The sequence below is a fragment of the Bos javanicus genome, chromosome 6, assembly GCF_032452875.1.
Source record: "Bos javanicus breed banteng chromosome 6, ARS-OSU_banteng_1.0, whole genome shotgun sequence".
Taxonomy (NCBI): domain Eukaryota; kingdom Metazoa; phylum Chordata; class Mammalia; order Artiodactyla; family Bovidae; genus Bos; species Bos javanicus.
In genome coordinates, this window is record NC_083873.1 from 97553908 (window position 1) to 97575930 (window position 22023).

The 22023-nt window shown below is 40.7% G+C and overlaps 1 protein-coding gene, 1 long non-coding RNA gene and 1 other non-coding gene across 5 annotated transcripts in view; all 3 read right to left on the reverse strand.

Moving 5' to 3' along the window:
• The window catches only part of LOC133249781 (uncharacterized), a 419931-nt gene that overhangs the window by 283165 nt on the left and 114743 nt on the right, over positions 1-22023 (reverse strand). The gene's annotated exons all lie outside the window — the stretch shown is intronic.
• TMEM150C (transmembrane protein 150C) overlaps positions 1-22023 on the reverse strand; it is a 112113-nt gene that overhangs the window by 6223 nt on the left and 83867 nt on the right. For all 3 annotated transcript variants that reach the window (XM_061420603.1, XM_061420604.1, XM_061420605.1), the window contains exons 2-6: positions 12132-12228; positions 10682-10735; positions 10521-10553; positions 9989-10056; positions 2399-2526 (exon numbers count right to left, since the gene is read on the reverse strand). In XM_061420603.1, the coding sequence (XP_061276587.1) occupies positions 2399-2526; positions 9989-10056; positions 10521-10553; positions 10682-10735; positions 12132-12211 (363 nt within the window). In that variant the 5' untranslated portion in view covers positions 12212-12228. The remainder of the gene's footprint in view (positions 1-2398; positions 2527-9988; positions 10057-10520; positions 10554-10681; positions 10736-12131; positions 12229-22023) is intronic.
• On the reverse strand, positions 17858-17997 carry LOC133250155 (U4 spliceosomal RNA). The gene has a single exon (XR_009737259.1). It is a non-coding gene; the product is annotated as a U4 spliceosomal RNA (small nuclear RNA).

Sequence of the window (22023 nt, forward strand, 5' to 3'; positions counted from 1 at the left end):
AAAGGAGAAATGTCAAGTTTCTACAGACATAAACCCTGAACTCTGTTCTCCAGATTAAGAAATGAGACCAGAATCTGGCTGTGTATTTACTTATTGAGCATGGTCAGTTCTAAGCAGGTCAAGATTTCATTGGCCTGGACAACTAACAATGCTGGTTGTCATCTATTCTTACAGAATTGTCCATTTTCTGTAATATGGCCAATTATTGTTAAGGGGGTTGAACCCGTGACCCCTGCAGGGGAAGCATGGAGTTCTAACTACTGGACTGCCGGGAAATTCCCTTTTGTCTCCCATTATAGTAAGAAAAATACACTTATGAGCTTTTGCCATATCTGGAGACCCATTAAAAGGCAACAGTGTTTGAAGATTCCTGGTCAAGGCCTTCATACAGTTAATAGGTTAAAGGAGACCCATTTGGGTTGTTTCAGTTGGAAGTCAGAGATGTAAACTGCTCAAATCACTGCCCGCTGATTTAAAAAATATACAGTAGTACAGTAGGATTTTTTTCTTCTTTGAAAAAAACCACCACCCCACAGGTCAAAACACATATTTTTAAAACATTTAAAATAATGATTCCCCAAGTCAAATTTTACTTCTAGAAAACTGGCTTTCCATGCTATACATAATCTGTTTATTTATTTTTTAAATCTAATTTTAAAAATAGATGGTATATTTTGTTACATGGGTCAAATTTAAAAAAATTATGAAATGAGTATAGGCAACTGCATTATTTGTTCCCTGTGTAATCTCTGTAGATACTCCAGAAAATGTTCTATGAGGAACATGTAGTGTCATCATTGATGGTTTTGAATATTTGTGGTTCAATCAAACAATCCCATCAATGGGATTCTTTAGGGAACTTAAGTGAAAGACAAAATGTCTACTCAGTAACTTCCATCCAAGACCCAGTTGAAAGAAATGATAGTTATTGAGCATTTTACAACATGCCAGCCCTTGTAGCACAGAAGCATAAGTGGAAGGAAGATTCCCACCAAAATCTCAATAAAAAATGCTCTGTGCCCTAACATTTTGGAGCTCAACAGATAAACTCTCAAATATTCTCCTGATAATTCATTGTCTAAGGCAATAGGTTCTAAGAATGCAGCTTTCTCATTATTGGGGTTGATATGGAATGAGGCCTTGGATAATTAGAGGAACTGGTGAGATTGCATGCCTGTCTTCAGACGACCCATTAAGTAAAAAAATACTGTACCAGGGGGTGTCCGGGGGAATGAGATACTAATTTAATGGATTATCAGCACTGAGGACTCAGGGCAAGAGTCAGTCTTAGAAAACCCACTACCCTATTTTCAGTGAGAACATTACGAAATGCTCACTGGAGTGCTGAGTGTCTGGAATGCCTTCACCATTTGGATTTCACCCAGTAGACAAGGGAGAAGTCTAGGATCAGCGTTTAATTGCAAGAAGGAGGTTTCTAGTAGCAGTATTTAGCAGAGGCTGGAGGATGCTGGGGAGGAAATGGAGGCAGGGAAAATAGACAACCACTGCAACAGTGCAGTGGTCTCCATGACTTAAAACTGAAGTCAAGAGTTGGTGCTGACAAGGGAAATGATGCTTAAATGACCTTGGGTGTGTGTGTCAGTCGCTCAGTCGTGTACGCTTCTTTGCGATCCCATGGACTGTAGCCAGCCAGGTGCCTCTGTCCATGGGATTTTCCAGGGAAGGATACTGGAGTGGGTTGCCATTTCCTCCTCCAGTAATCCCTCCTCTAGGGATCAAACCTGAGTCTCCTGCATTGCAGGCAGATTATTTACCACCTGAGCCACCAGGAAAGTCCTTAAATGACCTGGCACTTTTATATTTCTGGGAAGAAGAGTTAGGGTTAGTACATCTTTATACAAGTCACATTCTAAAGAAATTCTAAAGAAATTCTGGATTTTCAAACTAACTCCCATGTGAGCCTGCTAATCTGAAACACAAACTTTCATCCAATAAGGATGTTCAATGTTTAATTATAGAAAGGCAATGGTCCTATTAGTTTTCTAGAAAGATAGATTCGGATACAATTTATTATAAAAAAGTATACAGTACTTTGAAAGCCCTTGTAGAAAATACACAGCTATTTTAGTAGCTGCGTTTCCCAGTAGCTGTGCTATATGTCCAATGTACAGTGAGGACTTTCCCATGTATGGACAAGGGAAGCCTGGCATGCTGCAGTCCATGGGCTTGCAAAGAGTTGGACACGATTGAGCGAGGTGAGGCTAGATGATCAGACAGGCTGACTGCTGGAGAACCTGTGCATATTAGGAACCACTGTTAGAATGTTTTTAAAAGTCCATGGAGAATTTTATGGGCCACATAGAGACTATACCTCACTGGCTGTGATAATCATATAGGTGAAGCATGAGATGGAGATGAAAAAGGCCAAATGAAGTACCTGAAAATTACCAAGTAAGGTCATTCCAAAGGAAGCCAGACAGAGAGCCACCAAGCCACTAATATTCAGCCACGGATTTAAAACCTTTGGTTTCAGTTGTATGAAGCGCAGAACAGCTACCACAAGAGCTGGGAATAAAACAAAATGTTATAATTGGAAAATTGAAATCACGCAGCCAGACTAGGAAATAGCACTCTAAAGCCACAATGTGCAAAAGTAAACTTCTTGCCATCGTACATTTTTAAATCTCTGAAACGATAATTTTTAAAAGAAAACTTGCAGGCAATGTTTCTGATTATTGAGATGTTTTATTCTAGCTAACCCGGGGAAAGCAGAGAGGAACTGGAGCAGCAGTGTTACATGTTACTTGGGTGATGCAAGATGATAGACTGGTAATAGTGTTGTTCCCAGAGTTTTCAAAAACAAGGTCAGCACAGGACAGACTGGCTTAGGAGAGCACTGCAGAGGCTTGGCACACAACAAATCAGATGCAGAGAATCGGCCCATGGCACGAGAATTCACTGATTCAATCACCCTTTAATTGAGAACAGTGTTAGGACAGACGGGGCAAGAAAACGTGGGGAAGAAGACATGGTTATCAGTCTAGACAAACCTGCTGGTGCCTGTGCCAGAAATCATCCCTGGGTATGCGAAGGAAGATAAAGCACGTATACAAATCCCTTCGTTACTAGTTCACTCCCTCTCTCCTCTGATTCTGCCTAGGGGTGTTCATTGTCAAAGGACAAAGATAGTTCATCTAAATTAGGGCACTAAGAAAATCATGGAATCTGTATTTTAACATAGCAGATCTGGGGGTTTGGTATGTATTAAAAATCATACTGTGATTATATTAAGAAAGCTCAGTTCTTCCAAATGATGTTAATTACTCATTTTGAAAGCCCACTCTTTTCAACCAAATTGTCATCGGAGAATCTGAAGAGAGAATGAAGTTACTTAGACTTCAAATCTGACTTCTAATAGTGACCTTGAGGCTAGTCCATACTCAAGCCATTAATCTAAGAATCCCCTTTTATTAATTGCTTACTGCAGGGATATTTTCATATTTATACAAAAAGCTGGGAGAGCCTAGTCTACAAATGATTTTTAAAAAGCACTTGCAGTTAATATGTTATAGCTAATATAAGGAAAGGCAGTTAATACTTCCTAAGGCAATTTATTTTGACATTAAGGTTTAGCAGGGAAGATGATTAGGAATTCAGGAATTATCCTATTTATACAGCAATTCAGTAGGTAATTATTTGCTAAAAGTCTACCTTGATTACTGGCCAATATAGTAGCCATTAATAAGAAACCATCCACAAATTTGCATTTCTCAGGTCTGCCGAATTTAACAGTTTCAAGCTACGAAGTTAGTTCATTGAATTGACTTTCAGTTCCAAGTACCTCTGGTGAAAGAGTGGTATACAACTTGGATAACATTTGGATTTGGGAAGCAAAATAGAAATAAACCATAATTTATGAAATCGTAAATTGTTTGGCTCTGATTTAGCTTTTAGTATACTTATACTTAGCCCACGATTTATCATCAGATTAATAGATTATACTTTAGTTGATAATAGTGTTTTAACCTAATGGTTTGAGGGATCCAGTTAGGAGCTACAGTGGAATATTTTCAGAAGTCTATTAACAGTGACAACAGTTCTCCTTGTTGTTTAGTCGAATAGTTGTGTCCGACTCTTTTGTGACTGTAGTCCACCAGGCTCCTCTGTCCACATTAGGAGATGAAAAAATTTCTATTACTTTGGGGATGGAAATAGGAGGAAGAAGTGGGGAGAGGAGAAATTCACTACAAGCACCTCAACACAAAGTGATCTTCAGAAAAGGAAGCCATTAGATTTAGACCAGAAATCTCCACACAGGCCATTGGGGAGACACTTGCTAGTTACGTGTGTGTGGATATTAGTCAGGGCATAATGACAAAATCAATCCTAAAGGAAATCAGTCCTGAATATTCATTGGAAGGACTGATGCTGAAGCTGAAACTCCAATACTTTGGCCACCTGATGCGAAGAACTGACTCACTGGAAAAGACCCTGATGCTGGGAAAGATGGAAGGCAGGAGGGGAATGTGATGACAGAGGATGAGATGGTTGGATGGCATCACCAACTCGATGGACCTGAGTTTGAGCAAGCTCCCGGAAGTTGGTGATGGACAGGGAAGCCTGGCGTGCTGCACTCCATGGAGTCGCAGAGAGTCGGACACGACTGAGCGACTGAACTGAACTGAATGACAAAATACCGAGGCAAATATGACAAAATGTGTTTGAAATACATTTCAAATGTGCTTTTAAAAATGACTAGTGTGGGGTATGGGTCTGGGAACTCTCTGGTTGTCATTCAGTTTGGAGGGCTAGGACGGTGCTGGAACTCCGGCCGAAGCCCTGACTCACACTGCTGAGGCAAACACCAAGATGGCTCTTCACGTTGGCCATCCACGTAGTTGGTGCCACTGTACTCCCAGGGACACAGTTACTGTCTCTCTTTGTGTTCCTCGTTTCTCGCGCGAACTCTGGACGTGTACCATCCCCCTGGCTCCAGTTATTTTAGCCTTCTCATTTGTAATCTGCATGGTAAATCATTTCATCAAGAACAGATAATGAAATTAAACAGGAAGCAGAAACCTTCCTGAAGACAGGAATCAACCCAAAATGACTAACTTCCAGAATTGCATTCCAAACACCACATTTTGCCCTTTTCACCTATTAACTCCATTATAAATCAGCTGAGGGCTTCCCTGGTGGTCCAGTGGTTAAGAATACTCCTTGCATGCAAGGAATACCAGTTTGATCCCTGGTCTGGGAAGATCCCACATGCCATGGGGCAACTGAGCCTCTGTGTCATAACTACTGAGCCTACATACTGCAACTCCTGAAGACCATGGACCTAGAATCTGTGCTCTGTAACAGAAGAAGCCACTGCAATGAGAAGCCCACCCACACGAGAGAGTAGCTCCTACTCACTACAACTAGAGAAAAAGCCAGAGCAGCAACAAAGACCCAGCACAGGCAATAAATAAACAAATCTTTAAAAAAAAAAAATCAACTGAGACAAGGCATACTTTCCTTTTAAAATAAGATCTAGTTGAAATTTTATGGTTGTGGAAATAACAAAGTTTCTGGTCTGTTAACAGTTTTATTAAAAGGTTTAAATGGAGGCAGATTCAGACTATCTGTTATGAAGTCCACTTACAACCAAGTAGTGATTTAATTACAGCTTCTTGAAAGGGTCTTCTGGGCAGTAGGGCAATTTCAAAGCTATCTTTACATGTGCAAACCAATTTTTACCACATTAACATTCTGTTCAACAGATCATTTTAAAGTTTCCTTAGATTTTTAAAATTTTACTTACAGTTTTAGAAAAGATTTAAAAAAACCCACCCATCTGTGGTTTTTGATACTTACAGCAGTTCTTAGCTATACATCTGCTATACAGATGCTCTTTTTAATTTATCTCTGTGTTAAAAAATACAAATATTAGAGAGTAATTGCCTATTTTCTTTGTTAAATTTTTTATTTTGAAGCTGATAGGGTTCTTCAAGTTCAAACCCAAAATAGCAGCTCTTCATTGCAGTTGTAGACTGGTGCCTGGCCAAATTCTTCTTCATTTTGTTTAGTTTTGCTGTTTATGCACCAATAATACCTATTTATGACAGCAGTAGAACATAACAATCAATATATTTTGGCTGAAGGAGGGAGAGAGGCTGCTGTTAGGTGACCAAAATCATTCAGCTATTAACTTTATCCTCACAACCTCTCCAGGGCAGAAATATTTCTATTAAGAAATGTGTCTTACAGCAAAAGAGATGCAGATGTAAAGAACTCTGTGGGAGAAGGCGAGGGTGGGATGATCTGAGAGAATAGCAGTGAAACATGTATATTGTCATATGTGAAATACATCACCAGTCCAGGTTCGATGCATGAGACAGGGTGCTCAGGGCTGGTGCACTGGGATGACCCTGAGGGATGGGATGGGGAGGAACGTGGGAGGGGGGTTCAGGATGGGGAACACATGTACACCCATGGGTGATTCATGTCAATGTATGGCAAAAACCACCACAATATTGTAAAGTAATTAGCCTCCAATTAAAATATATACATTAATTTTTTAGAAAAGAAATGTATCTTAGATTATAAAAGCACAGATTTAGAACAAACAATATAAATAATTCTGTGAAGAAAATCACTGAGCAGTTATTTGATCTTTGATTCAGTTCAGTTCAGTTCAGTCTGTCAGTTGTGTTTGACTCTTTGTGACCCCATGAATTGCAGCACACCAGGCCTCCCTGTCCATCACCAACTCCCGGAGTTCACTCAGACCCACATCCATCGAGTCAGTGATGCCATCCAGCCATCTCATCCTCTGTCGTCCCCTTCTCCTCCTGCCCCCAATCTCTCCCAGCATCAGAGTCTTTTCCAATGAGTCAACTCTTCGCATGAGGTGGCCAAAGTACTGGAGTTTCAACTTAAGCATCATTCCTTCCAAGGAAATCCCAGGGCTGATCTCCTTCAGAATGGACCGGTTGGATCTTTGATTAGTCCATCAAAAAACCACAAGATTTTTGCTAACTGATTTTAATAAATACCACACCAACGCATTTGTAGGTTGTAAATTATAATCTATATGGCTGCCAACAAGCAGTGACTTAGATGAGGTCTTTGTTGTTTCTTAGGGCTTTTTCCATGGCTCAGTAGTAAAGAATCTGCCTACCATGCAGGAGACACAGGAGTCACAGGTTGGATCCCTGGGTTAGGAAGACCTGCTGGAGGAGGAAATGGCAACCCACTCCAGTATTATTGCCTAGAAAATCCCATGGACAGAAGAGTCTGGCAGGCTACAGTCCATGGAGTCACAAAGAGTCAGACACAACTGAGTGAACACACAGCATGCAGGCTGTTTCTTATAGTTAGTTATGTCATCTGAAATGATAGTCTGAGATCTAAAAGGGACAGGCCTGGGGAGACAAAAGCGACCACAGTGTAAGGCAAGAATTATTAGGAAAATGATTCATTTTCACTCCTGGATAAGTAAATAATAGATGGTTCACTCTCACTGAACACTAATCTTACTCAGTTTTGTGTCTACCAGCTGGCACTAAAAGTGATGAGATATAATAAACACCGGATGCTGCAATACCTTAGAGCAAAAGCCAGTAAAAACCTAATTGCTTCTTGATGGAGCAGGGGAGGACTGGAGAATCAGATGCTGACAGATGTCATCTGCAAGAGGGGAACTTGTTCTCATGACTGTGTTTTTGGAACTGCTTTTATACTGAGTTAATCATCAACTTTGTAAAGGGATAAATTTGTGGGCTGGGAAAACTGGCATATTTTAGATACTGCGCTAAGGACTATTGGGACATATCAATTTGTCTTAAGAATACAAAGGGTAACATGTGGCTTCTAACATGTTCACTGGTTTCTTTAAAGCCCCATGGCGGACAGACATCCTGTGACATTTCCTCGTAAGGGAAGTCTCCAGTGTGTTATGATTAAAAGAGGTAATGTTTGCAAAGCACTTAGCATTGTGCCTGGAATGTTATTGCTGTGCTCCGTGGGGATGATGGTATGAGTTGGTACCAACCTGCCTACGTGGTGTGATTGCTGATGGACTGGAAAAGGTCTCTGATCCTGCAAGTCCAGAGTCATTCTTGGGACTTTGTGTTCTATTAGATGCAAATATCTCCTTAGAGGTCATTTATGCCTTAGTATGAGTACATTTATTACATCTTTTCAGAAGAGTGGTATGAAGAGTAGGAAAAAAGAGTGAGTACTGAGTTCCTATGCAGGAGACGCAGGTTCAATCCTTGAGTCACATAGATCCCTTGGAGAAGGGAATGGCAACCCACTCTAGTATTCTTGCCTGGAAAATTCCATGGACAGAGGAGCCTGGCTGGTTACAGTCCATGGGATCTCAAAGAGCTGGACACAACTGAATGACTAACATGAAGACTGAAGGCAGTGAGGACAAAACCAGACTGCCCAGCATTTCCCCTGGGGGCTCAAGGGAACATTCCCCATGTTTCTCTGCCTTCTGAACCAACTAAGATTCTGCCTGTGGTGCAGGTTGGACCAACCATCTCCCTTGATTTTCCAGGGAATTTTATAGGACTTCCCTTTTCCTACAGCAAAAATTTAAAAAGAACATGTAAGAGCCAGAGAAATTTTTTAGGGGGAGGAGAGTTATAAATAGTTGAAATAACAGGCCACCTCTTTGGAGGACAGGTGCTACAAAGGTCAAATACTCCCTCAGTAATAAACATCATCATGAGCTCTCACTTGGAGTGAAAGTCTCAGTATCCAAAAGGACCATGTTCAGAAAACTGCTGTTGAAGGATTTAGCCATCACTGACTGGACCCAACAAAATACTAATGCTGATAATTGGTTGACTTTTTTCTTTTTTTGGGTGCACTGCATGGCATGTGGGATCTTAATTCGCAGACCCAGGATCAAACCCGTGCCCTCTGCATGGAAAGCATGGAGTCTTAACCACTGGACCACCAGGGAAGTCCCAACCTGTTGAAAGACACAGAGCAGTCCTTGGCCTGGAGGAGATGAGCTCCGCAATTTGAACTGTGGTGCTGGAGAAGACTCTTGAGAGTCCCTTGGACTGCAAGAAGATTAAACCATTTGGAAGGACTGATGCTGAAGCTGAAGCTCCAATACTTTGGCTACCTGACGGGAAGAGCCAACTCATTGGAAAAGACCCTGATGCTGGGAAAGATTGAGGGCAGGAGAAGGGGACGACAGAGGATGAGATGGTTGGATGGCATCACTGACTCGATGGACATGAGTTTGAACAAACTCTGGGAGATGGTGAAAGACAGGGAAGCCTGGTGTGCTGCAGTCCATGCGGTCACAAAGAGTCAGACATAGCTGAGCGACTGAACAACAATAAGGCTGATTTGGAGGAAGACAGAGAGTATGGCTGGTTCCCACAGCCCCCGGAGAGAAGCACTCACAGAACAAAGAGGACAGGATATTAAATGAGAGCTTTAGTCCCTAAAGGAAAAGGGAATTAGGGCCGGACATGAGTACAAAAGGTTTCTTTCTGTTTTTTATAAACCTGTGTTCCCATTTGCCAGCTTGATATGTGTACAGGAACAGGGGAGGGCATGACCCTAATGATAATGCCAACCTTTAGACTGAAAGATGATGTCTATACACATCAATATTTAATCTCAGACCCTATGCATTTTTCATGCTTGCCCGTGAAAGAATATATAAAGCATTCTTTTTAAAGAAAACATATTGCACAATATTATAGTCTCATGCAGGATTTTTATGGCACATGAAATACATTATTTCATGCAGCAAAAGAAATAAAGTCAAGAATTTGCTATAATGATTGAAGATGGTAAAGGGAAAAGAAAACGGAAGGTAAGCAGGTGAAAGGGATTTATGAAAAAAAAAGGACCCTCAAAACAAAAAAAGCCCTCTTTAGCATACTGACATGATATGACACTAAAGTATCCACTAAGCCCACCATACTTTTGATATGAGTTTTTGGAGAATTTAAAATAAAAAAGAAATATCCCAAAGCACGTAAAGCATTCTTCATGTTCTTCTTACCTAGGAATGCTGCCATGTTCATAACTTGACTAAACACACAGCTTGCAGGAGGTTCATCACCTGCAATACTTGAAAAATATGAAATGTTTTATTATTTCTATAGTAAAATCTATGACTGTTTGCAATGGACTGAATGTCTATGTCCCCTCAAAATTCATATGCTGAAATCCTAACATCCCACGTGATGGTATTAGGAGGCGGGGCCTTTGGGAGGTGATTAAGTGATGAAAGTAGAGCCCCAGTGAATGGGGTTAGTGCCCTTATAAAAGGGCCCCAGGGAGCCCTCTAGTCCTCTTTCCGCCATGTGTGGACACAATGAGAACGCAGCAGGCTGAAACCGGAAGAGGTTCTCATCAGACCCTGACCACGCTGGCACCCTGATCTTGGACTTCCGCCTGCAGAGATGTGAGAAATAGATTTCTGATGTTTGTAAGCCACCCAGTCTAGGCTACTTTGTCCTAATAGTCAGAAGTGATACACCCTGCTAACGTTGCCTAAGATACAGCAGATCAGAAGAGAATGATCAAGTTACCTTATATATGGTGCGTGCTTCACACCAGGTTTCCTGGATGACAGAAAAAACCCAGAAGCTCAGGTTAACACACAGTTACTTTTGCATAGTTTAACTTTACCAGTGGCAAAGTTTTGCTAAATCTACTGATGAACAAAGGGTTACCCAGAGATAAACTTTACCTTTCAGCTGAATTTAATGGGAAAATTTTGTCATCTTCCACAGCTATGAAGTATCTATGAAGAAAAAACAATAAACTTTATAAAGCAAAGAAATTAAAAAAAAGAATTATCTGTTTCCCAATATTACTGGACTAACCACATTAAATCATATTTGCTTGTTTAACAGTCATCGAGAATAAGGACGTCCATATATTTGATGACGTTAAACAAGCAAATGTTCGAATATACGTATGTATGTGTGCTCAGTTGAGTCCGACTCTTTGTGACTCCATGGACTGTAGTCCGCCAGGCTCCTCTGTCCATGAAGTTTTCCAGGCAAGAATACTGGAGAGGGTTGCCATTTCCTTCTCCAGGGAATCTCCTCCACCCAGGGACTGAACCATCATTTCTTGAGTCTTCTGCATTGGCAGGCAGATTTTTTACCACTGCATCACCTGCTGCTGCTGCTGCTGCTAAGTTGCTTCAGTCGTGTCCGACTCTGCAACCCCAGAGACAAGCAGCCCAACCAGGCTCTCCCGTCCCTGGGATTCTCCAGGCAAGAACACTGGAGTGGGTTGCCATTTCCTTCTCCAATGCATGAAAGTGAAAAGTGAAAGTGAAGTCGCTCAGTCATGTCCGACTCTTAGTGACCCCATGGACTGCAGCCCACCAGGCTCCTCCATCCATGGGATTTTCCAGGCAAGAGTGCTGGAGTGGGGCGCCATTGCCTTCTCCAACTGCATCACCTGGGAAGCCCAAATCTGTAGCACGTTAGCATCAAATTAGTAAATCTTGCAAATAATGAGTCCATATCACCAGTATGCAATATATGCTTTGCAAAATTTATTACTCATACTTATTATTTACTTTGGGTGATAGAATAAAGAAAGGGAAATGGGGACTTCAGCAAGGCTGAGTTAGCAAACATTATTTTAAAGTATTTACAAATACATTCACGAGAATATGACATATACAGTTGTCCATCTGTATTTGCAGGGGACTGGTTCCAGGAGAAGCAGTGGATACCAGAATCTGTGGATTCTCACGTCCTGTAGTCAGCTCCACATCCTCAAACTCAACCAACCATGGACCACATAGTACTGTAGTATTTATTGAAAAAAAAATCCACGTATAAGTGGACTCTCACAGTTCAAAGTACTGCTGGTTAAGGGTCACCTGTACTCTCTGCACATCCTCCTGTACACTTTCATTTCTAAGTTATTGGTTGACACTTAATACAATAGTTGTAAAGATAAAGTAAAATGCTATATAAATAGTTGCCAGAGAGCAGCATATTCAAGTTTTGCTTTTTGGAACTTTCTGGAATTTTTTTTTCCTGAATATTTTTGATTAGGAGTTGGTTGACTCTGAGGGTGTGGAGCCTGCAGACACAGAAAAGGGGGGCTGTACTATCAAGACTTTACTTTTTTATCTACATTACACCTGAGTCCTTAAATAAGAGAATACTCACACTATCCACAACCCAGCAGATGTAAACACGGTAAAAACAAGAGGTAAAAACATCCATACACTGCATTTCTTCCCATCCATGCCTGATGCCTGTGCCCCTGAAATAAAATCAACAAGTGTTAATAACTAAGGCAAAACTTGGTCTCACCCTTTCAAGATAGAAAGGAAGCTTACTTTAATGGAAAAAAAAAAACAAAAGCATAGTTTATGAAACAAAGATTCAAATGAGCATCATTACTGTCAACTACACACGCAGGAAATCCCTTGAGCAAGTAACATGTTAGACTGTTTTCTATCATTACCTTAAATATTCCAGAATTTTAGTTGAGAATTGATGGAAAATTTCTCCTAAGGATGTGCATCCTTATACAAGCATCAGTGTATTCAAGAAAGGACCAAAGAGTTTGGGTTAGGACTTTCAGAGAAAATCTAGATACCAAAGGCATACAACCTACTTTTAGTGCTATTAATATTACTTAACATAGTTTTCTTTTTTAAAATGTTTATGTATTTATTTGGATGTACTAGGTCTCAGTTGTGGCATGTATGGTCTTTGATCTTCCTTGCAGCATGTGGGATCTTTAGTTGAGTTATGCAGACACTTAGCTGCAGAAGGTAGGATCGAGTTCCTGAGCAGGGATTGAACCCTGGCCCTCTGCATGGAGAGCATGGGGTCTTAGCCACTGGATGACCAGGGAAGTCCCTAACATAGTTTTCTAGTAATCTGACATTTTGAAACTATCTACATTCATCATCTTTTTATTTATTTATTGGCTGCGTGGCATGTGGGATCTTAGTTCCCTGACCAGGGATCAAACCCATGCCCCCTTTATCAGAAGTGCAGAGTCTCAACCACCAGACCACCAGTAAGTCCTAGTACTATTATTAACATTTATGGATTTATAGATCTATGGACCTGGCTTGTACATATGTCTGCAACTTGGCAGACAAGAGTGTGAGAAATGGTTACTAAACAAATTAGCAGCACAGAAAGAAATGACAAATGCTTTGCAAATCTGGACTTTCCTCATGACATGTTATTGAGCAACCATCTCAGAAGATTCTGAAGATGAATGCTCTAGAAAACAATGTGTGTGGATAACTTTCAATTTGCTTCAACCAACACAATGAAAAAGAATACAGATGTCAGGCATTTTGGATATTGTATTTTAAAGGAAAAATATGTGAACAAAAAATTCTCCACAAAAATGAAACGAAAACCAGAAGCTTCAGATATATCTGTGAACAGTTATTGGTATAGAACAGAAAGAAGTAACTAATTATCAGTTTCCTTCTTTGCCCAAAGCTATCAGACGAAACTGATTTGAGACACTGGATGCCAACAATCCTTAAGGCAAAAAGGAAAGCTTTTTCCAAGAAACTAAAATGTCCTAAGTGACATCCACAGGTGACCTGACAAACAGGATAATGTGATTAAATGAACCTCTAACAGTGGCTATCATTTTTGTTTGGCAAGGAAGGATATGTTCACAGGGAGCTAAAAGCTCTGAATGCAGGTCTCTTGTTTGAACTAGAAGAAAGTAATGGAAATTTCAACAACCATCATCTCGCCTGCTTTAGCAACACTGTACAGAAGACATGATGACAACTAAAAGTCTCCCAGTAGTAAGAGTGGATGACTCAGACAGTAAGGAATCTGCCTGCAATGCGGGAGACCCAGGTTCAGTCCCTGGATTGGGAAGATCCCCTGGAGAAGGTAGTGGCTACCCACTCTAGTATTCTTGCCTGGGAATTCCCAAGGACAGAGGAGCCTGGCTGGCTACAGCCCACAGGGTCGCAAAGGGTCAGACACAACTGAGCAACTAACACTTTCACAAGGAAATATCACTGCTCATTATTAGTATTTCGGGTTTTATAATTAACCACAAAAAGTTACTTACTGGGTTTGAACCAGCGCTGCCACATTTCTGATACCTCCATGATACCTGCTTTCATGTGCTGAGATTCCCTGGCTCTTCTGAGTGTTGAAAACAGAGAGAGAAGCCAGACTTCCATGGCACCCTACTCCAGTACTCTTGCCTGGAAAATCCCATGGGCAGAGGAGCCTAGTGGGCTGCAGTCCATGGGGTCGCGAAGAGTCGGACACGACTGAGCGACTTCACTTTCACTTTTCACTTTCATGCATTGGAGAAGGAAATGGCAACCCACTCCAGTGTTCTTGTCTGGAGAATCCCAGGGACGGGGGAGCCTGGTGGGCTGCCGTCTATGGGGTCGCACAGAGTCGGACACGACTGAAGTGACTTACCTTCTCTTCCCTTCTAGGCTGCTAACCTGCAAGGACTCAGAAGATCTTAGTTCTCAGAACTGACCTACCTGATTCGGTACGTCTTTCACACTAAGGCACAGACAGCTGGACCTAACACTGTGTCAGTGAACAATCATGCTGTTGTCTGAACACCTATCTGAGTAGGGGTGTTAAATAAATTACAGAATCTAGAAGTTGAAACACATTAGAGCCACTTTCAATCAATTTAATTCAATCGAATCCAATCCAAACCTGTTCATAACTATTGACAACCTACTTGTGAGAGGTACTATAACGGGTGGTGGAAATACTCTGATGAATACAACTATTTATGGGTAGCAGTCTGTGTAATATATAAAAGCTGTTCTATAAGCCAGTGGTGCACAGCTATCCAATTGATATAATGTGAAAAATGAAGAACATTTTAAATATTCACAATACAGTTTTTCAGTATCCATTCATTATGTACAGAATATTGTGGGCTCATAATAAAGCTACAAATAATGCTAATAAAAATAATTCCACCAGTACTCAAAATGCAGAGGGAGTACAGAAAATAAGGATGTTAATTGAGCATATAAATCCATTTTTCTGGATCTGCCCCTGAAATAGGGTGCTTCGTCAGGATAAGTAGAGCTGAAATGGTTACACCAGAGTAACAGGTAGGAGACCTAGTTCTCAACCTTAGCTTTGCCAATAACTGATGCTGTCAGCCTGGGACAGTTCCTTAAATCAGTAACACCATCTCTCCATCTTGAAGACTGAATTCTGAGGCCCCACAGGGTGGTGGAATACTTTGGAAGTTAACCCAAGTTCAGTATCTTATATTTTTACAGTAACAGAATTCTCCAGTATACCCAGAATTATCAGCCATAGAAGAATGCATGCCTATTAACCATTTTCAAAATGGACTGGTGACAAAATTACAATGTCAACCGATTCATGTGCAGTGAGAAACACAACTGCCAGAAGGACAGACACTCGCACTGGATCCCCTTTTAGGAACATCTGCATGAGAAATCAAAACTTGCAAGAGAGAAGAGCGAAGAGAGTTACCAGGACGATTCTAGGACTATGGCATCAAGCACAATAGCTTTGTGCGCTCACTGCCTTTCGAGAGAGGCAGTACGGTGGGCAGGAGGTGGCATGGCCAGGCAGGGGACTGAAGCCCAGGCCTGCCATTCTGTAGCCGTGTGATCTCTGGCGAGTTTTTCCGTCTCTCTCGTTTTAAAATTTTGGTCATACTCCAAGGCACGCAGGACCTTGGTTTTTCCAACCAGGGATCGAACTCATGCCCACTGCATTGGAAAGTGACGTTTTAACCACTGGACCACCAGGGAAGTCCTGTTATTTCATCTCTTAAGCCTTAGTTTCATTATGGAGATACTATTCTGTAGGGTTGTTCGGAGCATTAATGACAAGGCAGGTAAAGTACCTCATACATAATGCATATTCTGTAAGTGGCATCTCTGTCAACTCTAACTGCCACGCAGGCCAGTGCTCCTATAAGGACAAAGTACTCTCCCTCCAGGGCTGGGCTGAGGACGGGTTAATGCTTTCTGCTCTGGGCTCATACTTGTCTAGGACAATACAGACACCCTTCCTGGTAGTAATAGTTTCTTTCTTCAGATGACTTTCCAAAAGCTAGTTAATACCTTTTCCTTACATATATATTCAGGGCCCACCTTTCTAAGTGTTTACTCTTTGGTTATCTTTAAGTAAGCATTGCTTTTCTTATTTTGTTTTGAAAGCAGTTAAGGTGGCTAATGGCTACTCTCCTGAAATGTTCTATTTTTACTAGCTTAATTCTCACAGGAAAACTTTATGTTCAAATTAGGAAAAAACCAGACTGTATCCTTTGTCTAATGAGAAATGAAAATTTCCCTTTCTTAACCAAAGAGATGCCTTGGGAGGTGATAAGAATAAGTTTATGGATAATTGTTTTATTAGCTCCTAATGGAACTACTTTGTGCTTCTTCATAATGTTTACTTTGGTTATGTTTTTTGTTTGTTTTAGAAAATTCCAAGTTCACGGGCAGTTGTAAGAAAGAATAAAGTGATCCTGTATATCCTTCACTCTTTATCCCCATCCTGTATAACCACAGTACAATATCAACACCAAGATACTGACACTGATACAATGTTTTCACTTTATTCAGATTCCATGAGCTTTACATGCTCTCCTTTCTGTGTATGTGTATTTTGTTGTTGTTCAGTCACTCAGTCGTGTCTGACTCTTTGTGACCCCATAGACTGCAGCACGCCAGGCTTCCCTGTCCTTCACCATCTCCCAGAGTTTGCTCAAACTCTTGTCCATTGAGTCGGTGATGCCATCCAATCATCTCATCTTTTGTCATCCCATTCTCCTCCTGCCTTCATTCCTTCCCAGCATCAGGGTCTTTTCCAGTGAGTTGGTTCTTCACATCATGTGACCAAAGTATTGGAGCTTCAGCTACAGCATCAGTCCTTTCAGTGAATATTCAGGGTGGATTTCCTTTAAGATTGACTAGTTTGATCTCTTTTCTGTCCAAGGGATTCTCAAGTCTTCTCCAGGACCACAGTTTGAAAGCATCAGTTCTTCGGTACTCAGCCTTCTTTATGGTCCAGTTCTCACATCCATACATAACTACTGGAAAAACCATAGCTTTGACTAGACAGACCTTTGTCAGCAAAGTAATGTCTCTGTTTTTAACACACTGCCAAGGTTTCTCATAGCTTTTCTTCCAAGGAGCAAGCGTCTTTTAATTTCATGGCTGCAGTCACCAACTGCAGTGATTTTGGAACCCCCAAAAATAAAGTCTGTCACCATTTCCACTTTTTCCCAATCTATTTGCCATGAAGTGATAGGACCAGATGCCATGATCTTAGTGTTTTGTTTTAATGTTGAGTTTTAAGCCAGCTTTTTCACTCTGTGTATTTAGTTTATGCAATTTCACATGTGTAGATCATATGACTACCACTACAGTCAAGGCACAGGACAGTTTCCATCACCTCAAAGAGCCCTAGTGCCACCCTTTCATAACCACACCCACTTCTCTCCTCCACAGCCTTCTTAATGATCTCTGGCACTCATTAATCTGTTCTCCAATTCTATAATTTTATCATTTCAACAATATTATACAAATGGGATCATGTAGAATGGAGCCTTTAGGACTGACTTTTATTTTTTTAACTCAGCATAATTCCCCAGAGACCATCTAAGGTTTGTGTTGATCAATGGTTTGGTACCTTTTATTACTGGGTAGTATTCCATGGTATGGATGGACCAAGTGTGTTTATTCACCCCTACAAGACACCTGGTTTATTTCAAGTTTTTGGCCATTGCAAATCAAGAAGCTATGAACATTAGTTTACAGGTGTTTGTGCAAACATAAATTTTTATTTCTCGGAATAAACACCCAAGATTGCAATTTCTGGGTCATTTGATAATACATGTCTAGCCTTTAAAAAAAAAAATTCGGTCTCCATGAGACTGTCAAAAATTGCCATTGCAGACTATATTTCAAGTCATCATGGTAGGGTATTGGGAAAAGTTTTCAATTAGCAATAATCACACCTTGGATAAACCTCATTGCCTACAAAACTGCCACTGTGCAAAGCTAATAAGCGTTTAGTTCTTTCTTAAAAATGATATATTTATTTTAATTTTATTTTTGGTTGTGCTGGGTTTTTGTTGCTATGCTCAGGCTCTTCTCTAGTTTCAGCGAATGAGGGCTACTCTCTAGTTGTGCTGCGGTGGCTTCTCTTGTTTCGGAGCACAGGATCTAGGCACACGGGCTTCAGTAGTTGCAGAACACAGGCTCCAGAGCACGAGCTCAGTAGCTATGGTGCACGGGCTTAGCTGCTCTGCGGCATATGGGATCTTCCCAGACTAGGGATCGAACCTATGTCCCCTGCGTTGGCAGGTGGATTCTTATTCACTGTATTACCAGGGAAGTCCTACATGTTTAGTTTAAGGACTTGGTCAAACTGTTTCCAGAGCAGCTGTACCATTTTATATTCTTACTAACAATGTATGATTGATCCAAGGTCTTCATATCATTATCAGTACTGGTGATATCACTATCTGGTGTTATCATTAAATAACTGGTGTTAGCCAGTGCTGTCACTATTTTTTATGTTACCCATTCTGATAGTTATATATTTGATATTTCATTGTAGTTTTAATTTGCATTTCCCTGGTGCTAGTGATGTTGAATATCTTTCTCTGTGCTTGTTTGCCATCTGGATGTCCTCTTCAGTGAAATGTCTATTCTTTTTACCCATTTTCAATTTGGATTTCTTTTTTTAACAGTTGAAAAAAAAAAACAGTTTGAGAGATCTTCATATAGTCTAGATACTAATCTTTTTTGGGAGGATACATGGTTTGGAAACCTTCAAGGCTGTAGCATCTCCGTTCCCTTGAACAAAATCTCTTATTAAAGAATTATTTTAAGTTTTTTTATGTATGTATGGTAAAATATACATAACACTAATTTTTTTTAACCATTTTAATCATTGTAAGTGTACTATTCAATGGCATTAAGAACCTGAAAGTGAAAGAGGAGAGTGAAAAAGTTGGCTTAAAGCTCAATATTAAGAAAATGAAGATCATGGCATCTGGCCCCATCACTTCATGGGAAATAGATGGGGAAACAGTGGCTGACTTTATTTTTGGGGGCTCCAAAATCACTGCAGATGGTGATTGCAGTCATGAAATTAAAAGACTCTTACTCCTTGGAAGGAAAGTTATGACCAACCTAGATAGCATATTCAAAAGCAGAGACATTACTTTGCCAACAAAGGTTCGTCTAGTCAAGGCTATGGTTTTTCCAGTGGTCATGTATGGATGTGAGAGTTGGACTGTGAAGAAAGCTGAGCACCAAAGAATTGATGCTTTTGAACTGTGGTGTTGGAGAAGACTCTTGAGAGTCCCTTGGACTGCAAGGCGATACAACCAGTCCATTCTAAAGGAGATCAGTCCTGAGTGTTCTTTGGAAGGAATGACGCTAAAGCTGAAACTCCAATACTTTGGCCACCTCATGAGAAAAGTTGAGTCATTGGAAAAGACTCTGATGCTGGGAGGGATTGGGGGCAGGAGGAGAAGGGGACGACAGAGGATGAAATGGCTGGATGGCATCACCGACTCGATGGATGTGAGTTTGAGCGAACTCCAGGAGATGGTGATGGACAGGGAGGCCTGGCGTGCTGCAATTCATGGGGTTGCAAAGAGTCGGACACAACTGAGTGACTGAACGGACTGACTGAACTGACCTTCATATCATTATGTAACCATCACCAGTATTCATCTCCAGAACTTTTTAAGTACCTTCATATCATTACGTAACTATCACCACTATTCATCTCCACAATTTTTTCATCTTCCCAAACTGGAACTATATACCTGTTAAACAATAACCCTCTTTCCTCCTGCCCCAGCCCCTGGTACCCACCATTGTACTTTCTATTTCTATGATTTTTACTAGTATAGCTACCTCATATGAGTGAAATCATACAATATTCGTCCTTTTGTGTCTGGCTTACTTCATTTAGTATAAAGTCCTTAATGTTCATCCCTGATGTGGTGTGTATCAGAGCTTCATTTCTCTCTAAGGCTGAATAACACCCCATTGGATGTATATACACACACACCATATTTTGTCTGTCCATTCATCTATCAATGGACACGTGGGTTGCTTCCACTTTTTGGCTGCTGTGAATGATGCTGCTATATATTACATATAAACAAACTCATGTCCCTGTTTTCAATTCTTTGGGGTATATACCTAGGAATGAAATTGGTCACATGGTAATTCTATGTTTAATTTTTTGAGGACCCCTCATGACAGCCACACCATTTTACACCCACACCAGTGATACACAAGAGTTCCAATTTCTCCATATCCTCACCAACTCTGGCTATTTTCTGGTTTCTTGATAGTAGCCAACCTAATGGGTGTGAAGTGAAGTGAAAGTTGCTAAGTCATATCTGACTCTTTGCAACCCCATGGACTATACAGTTTATGGAATTCTCCAGGCCAGAATACTGGAATGGATTGCCATTTCCTTCTCCAAATGGGTGTGAAGTGGTATCTAACTGTGGGTTTGATTTGCATTTCCCTAATGATTAGTGATGTTGAGCATCTTTTCATTTGCTTACTGGCCATTTGTATCTCTTCTTTGGAGAAAAGTCTATTCATGTCTTCTGCACATTTAAAAATCTTTTTAAATTGTTGAGTTGTAGGAGTTCTTTATATATTCTAAACATTAATCCCTTATCAGATATATGACTTACAAAATTTTCTCCCATTATGTGAGTTGCCTTTTCACTTTATTGATAGTGACCTTTGATGCACAGAAGTTTTAAATTTTCATGAAGTCCAGTTTATCTATTTTGTTATTGCTGTTGCCTGTGGTTTTGGTGTTCCATCCAAGAAACCACTGTCAAATCCAGTGTCATGATACCTCCTCCTTATGCTTTATTCTAAATGTTTTATGGTTTTATCGCTGCCTATTCAGATCTTTGCTATATCTTGATTTAATTTCTGTATGTGGTACAAGATAACTTCATCTTTTTTTTGCATGTAAATATCCAGGACCATGTATTTAAAAGAAAGTCTTTTTCAATTTTGATAAGTTCTAACTTACCAAGTTTTCCTTGTGTGGATCATCATTCCGATGTCAAGCCTAAGAACTCTCTGTTTAGTGCTTAATATAGAAGATCTCCTCCTGTAGTTTTTTCTGAAATATGTATAGTTTTAGATAGAAATCTGTGACCTAGTTATGTCTTTAAAACTATAGATCTTTACTGTCTTATTCAATTGGATTAGACTCCCAAAATCACTTTGACAGGAGTCAAGAAATAGGTGATGAGCTAAATCAGTCTTCTGACCTAGTAATACGTCACAAAGAAGATTCTTACAATGAAGAACATCTACTTCAGCCATAATATATCCCAACGTCACTAGGTTCTTTGGCAATTGATGAATACGAGCTTAAGGACAGCAGTGAGGTATATGTGTGTAGACAGTGGAAGCCCCCTTCCTTCCTTCACCTCCCTACCCACTTTTGAGTTACCATGGAGGCCAGAAGATCAAAGTAAAAAGCTCTTTTAGGACCAGCTTCAGTTTTGTGGTGGCTCAGATGGTAAAGAATCTGCCTGCAATGCTGGAGATTTGGGTTCAATTGCTGGGTAGGGAAGATCCCCTGGAGAAGGAAATGGCTACCCACTCTGGTATTCTTGCCTGGAGAATTCCATGGACAGAGGAACCTGGCTACTACAGTTCATGGGATCGCAAAGAGTAGGATGCAACTGAGCAACCACCACTTTCTGGTTTTGTTAATCTACCAGTGCCCCATCTCATGTATCTTGATCCTTTTCCCTCTTTCTCTTTCCCTAGGAAGAGAACAACTGTGGTAACTGAACCTGGTAACTGAACAACTCTGTTGTTGCTGTTCAGTCACTAAGTCCTGTCTGATTCTCTGTGACCCCATGGACTGTAGCACACCAGGCTCCTCTGTCCTCCACCATCTCCAGAGTTTGCTCAAACTCATGCCCATTGAGTTGGTGATTCTATCTAACCATCTCACCCTCTGCCGGCCCCTTCAATTTTTCCCAGCATCAGGATCTTTTCCAATGAGTTGGCTC